The sequence below is a fragment of the Palaemon carinicauda genome, chromosome 3 (assembly GCF_036898095.1).
Source record: "Palaemon carinicauda isolate YSFRI2023 chromosome 3, ASM3689809v2, whole genome shotgun sequence".
NCBI classification, from domain to species: Eukaryota; Metazoa; Arthropoda; class Malacostraca; order Decapoda; family Palaemonidae; genus Palaemon; species Palaemon carinicauda.
In genome coordinates, this window is record NC_090727.1 from 133,857,841 (window position 1) to 133,860,340 (window position 2,500).

General features: G+C 31.3%; 1 protein-coding gene across 1 annotated transcript; it reads left to right on the top strand.

The window, feature by feature from the left end:
* Positions 1-528: 528 nt before the first annotated feature.
* On the top strand, positions 529-1,507 carry LOC137637893 (uncharacterized). The gene is made up of 2 exons (XM_068370001.1): positions 529-676; positions 861-1,507. The coding sequence occupies exons 1-2, from the start codon at positions 657-659 to the stop codon at positions 1,399-1,401; spliced, it is 561 nt and encodes a 186-aa protein (XP_068226102.1). The 5' UTR covers positions 529-656; the 3' UTR covers positions 1,402-1,507.
* Positions 1,508-2,500: the final 993 nt, after the last annotated feature.

Below are 2,500 nucleotides of genomic sequence, written 5' to 3' on the forward strand. Positions count from 1 at the left end.
CTATATCTATATCTATATCTATATATATATATATATATATAATATATATTAATATATATATATATTATATATATATTAGTAAACTACAGCAAGAGATAAGACTACAACCCTTAAGAATGTGAGAAGAAAACACGGTTCTCTTGTAGAATATGGTCACTAAAGTGGCGCTGTCCTACTTGTCCCTACGGAGTATTAAGTGAAAGTCCGAATCCTATAAATTGTAGGAACAGAACCCTACGATATTTGACCCAGAATGACCTTACCTAACCTAATTTAACTGAAGGATCATGACCGGCAAATGTTACCACTTGCAAACGTCTGTTTTAGAAAGTATTTAAAATTTGAAAGATAGAATAAACCTGATTTCGATGATATACATTAAAAATTAATAGTTAGATTTTAACAAAGATTACCAGAAATCTAATCTTTGAAAACCAAGAGAAAAAATTAATCCAAAATTTTTTAATTTATCCTCTCCTCTAGCGCATATAAACGTGATGCCTCAACAGTTGCTTCAGATCAAAAGAATCTTCCAGAAATCTTCAAGATGAAAGGAAACATGAAAGCGGTCGCAGGTATTCTTGCATCAGCCTCGATACTCTGCTTGCTGCTGTTCTCAGTCAGCGCTGTGAAGCCCTGTGATTCCAGGATCCAGAATGGAGCGTCGCTCCAGAAGGTTCTTCGCTGGGACACTCCGAAGGATAATCCAGAGCAGCACAAGGAAAAAGTGGCATCTCCAGGAGATCAGGATGCTGTCTTCCTTTGTGGAACACGAGGAGCCTAGAGTGGAGGACAATTCCCAATCGTCCTCGGAGCAGAACGTCCCTGAAGCTGCAAATGGAACCTCCAATAGCCAGAAGGCTCTTCAGTGGGAGACTCGGAAGGATAATCCGGAGCAGCACAGGAGGAGACAACTGGCTTTCCTCTGTGGAGTACGAGGAGCCTCAAGTGGAGGACAATTCCCAATCTGCCTCGGAGCAGTTCCAGCAGGAGAAGAACGTCCCTGAAGGTGCAAATAGAATCTCTAACATCATTTGTTGGCTTGGAGTTTTGTGTTTTGCTTGGGAACTATTAATGTGGATAGCGGGAGAGTTCGTGAACACTGATGACGAATATGATGAAGAATTTGAAGAAATTAAAAATATTCTGGAGGAAATAATAGAAATATTAAACGAGTTCATGGATCCAAGAAGAAGAGAGTTTTGTAGAGAGACTATGCAGCTAATAGAGTCTGAACTCTTGGAACGCAACACTGATGACGAATATGAAGAATCATTTGATGAATTTCAAAATAATCTGGAGAAAATAAGAGAAATACTATACGAGTTTATGGATCCAAGAAGAAGAGAGTTTTGGAGAGAGACTATGCAGCTAATAGAGTCTGAACTCTTGGAACGCTGAATGTCATTGGAATCTTTATGTAGTATAAAAAGGGTTTGCTTATTATTTTGCTTTCATGTGTGTATTGTATAGACTTTGAAAGAGGATAAAGTTTTTTTTTCTTTTGAAATATATATATATAAAAAATTTGTGGTTTCTTTACATCCAAAAAGTACTCAGCAATCTTGTTAGTATATTGATATGTTAATTAATTAAGTACTACCATATAAATACACACAGATATATATATATATATATATATATATATATAATGATTATTAATTCAAGTTATTTTAAAATTCCTTCTGTATGTGAGGATTCAGATAAAAAATATTTATTAGTTTAGTTATTAAATCTTGTGTAAGAGGATATATTTAAACGTGTATAAGTTGATTTCCTCATCATCTTCGTAGGTTTTCAAGAATTTTGGAATATATTCAATACTTTTTTCATTTCAGTTTTCATAAGAGAATATTTTAAAACTAATTAATCATGAAGTCAAGTGAACCCTCCAATATGAAAGGAATTATATATATATATATATATATATATATATATATATATATATATATATATATATATATATATATATAATACTGTATATATATAATATATAATTATATATATGTTTTTTCAAAAAAGGCCCATAAAAGAAACAGGAAATATAAATAAATCACTATAAATCGACCAATAAACATTGGCGCTCTTTGGGATGTAAAGTAAAAATGAGGAATATATATATATATATATACATATATATATATATATATATATATATATATATATATATATATATATATATATATATATATATATATATATATATATATATATATATATATATACTTATAGCTACTAGGGTGTGATTAATAAATATTCAAATTTAATCATGAAATTTTTTGGGGTACTTTTCCCACGTAAAAGAACCCACAAAACTTTTTTTCCCTTTATTTCAAGAAAGAAAACTAAGCACTTGATCCCCTCACTGAGTCTACGTAACTCACAATGAGAGCAAAATAATTAGAAAATTCGTTTTATTTTACAAAAAGATTTAACGAAATTCGGTGTTCCATGACTGACTTCTTCCTTTACTCTATATCATTTCATTTAGTAATTTTCC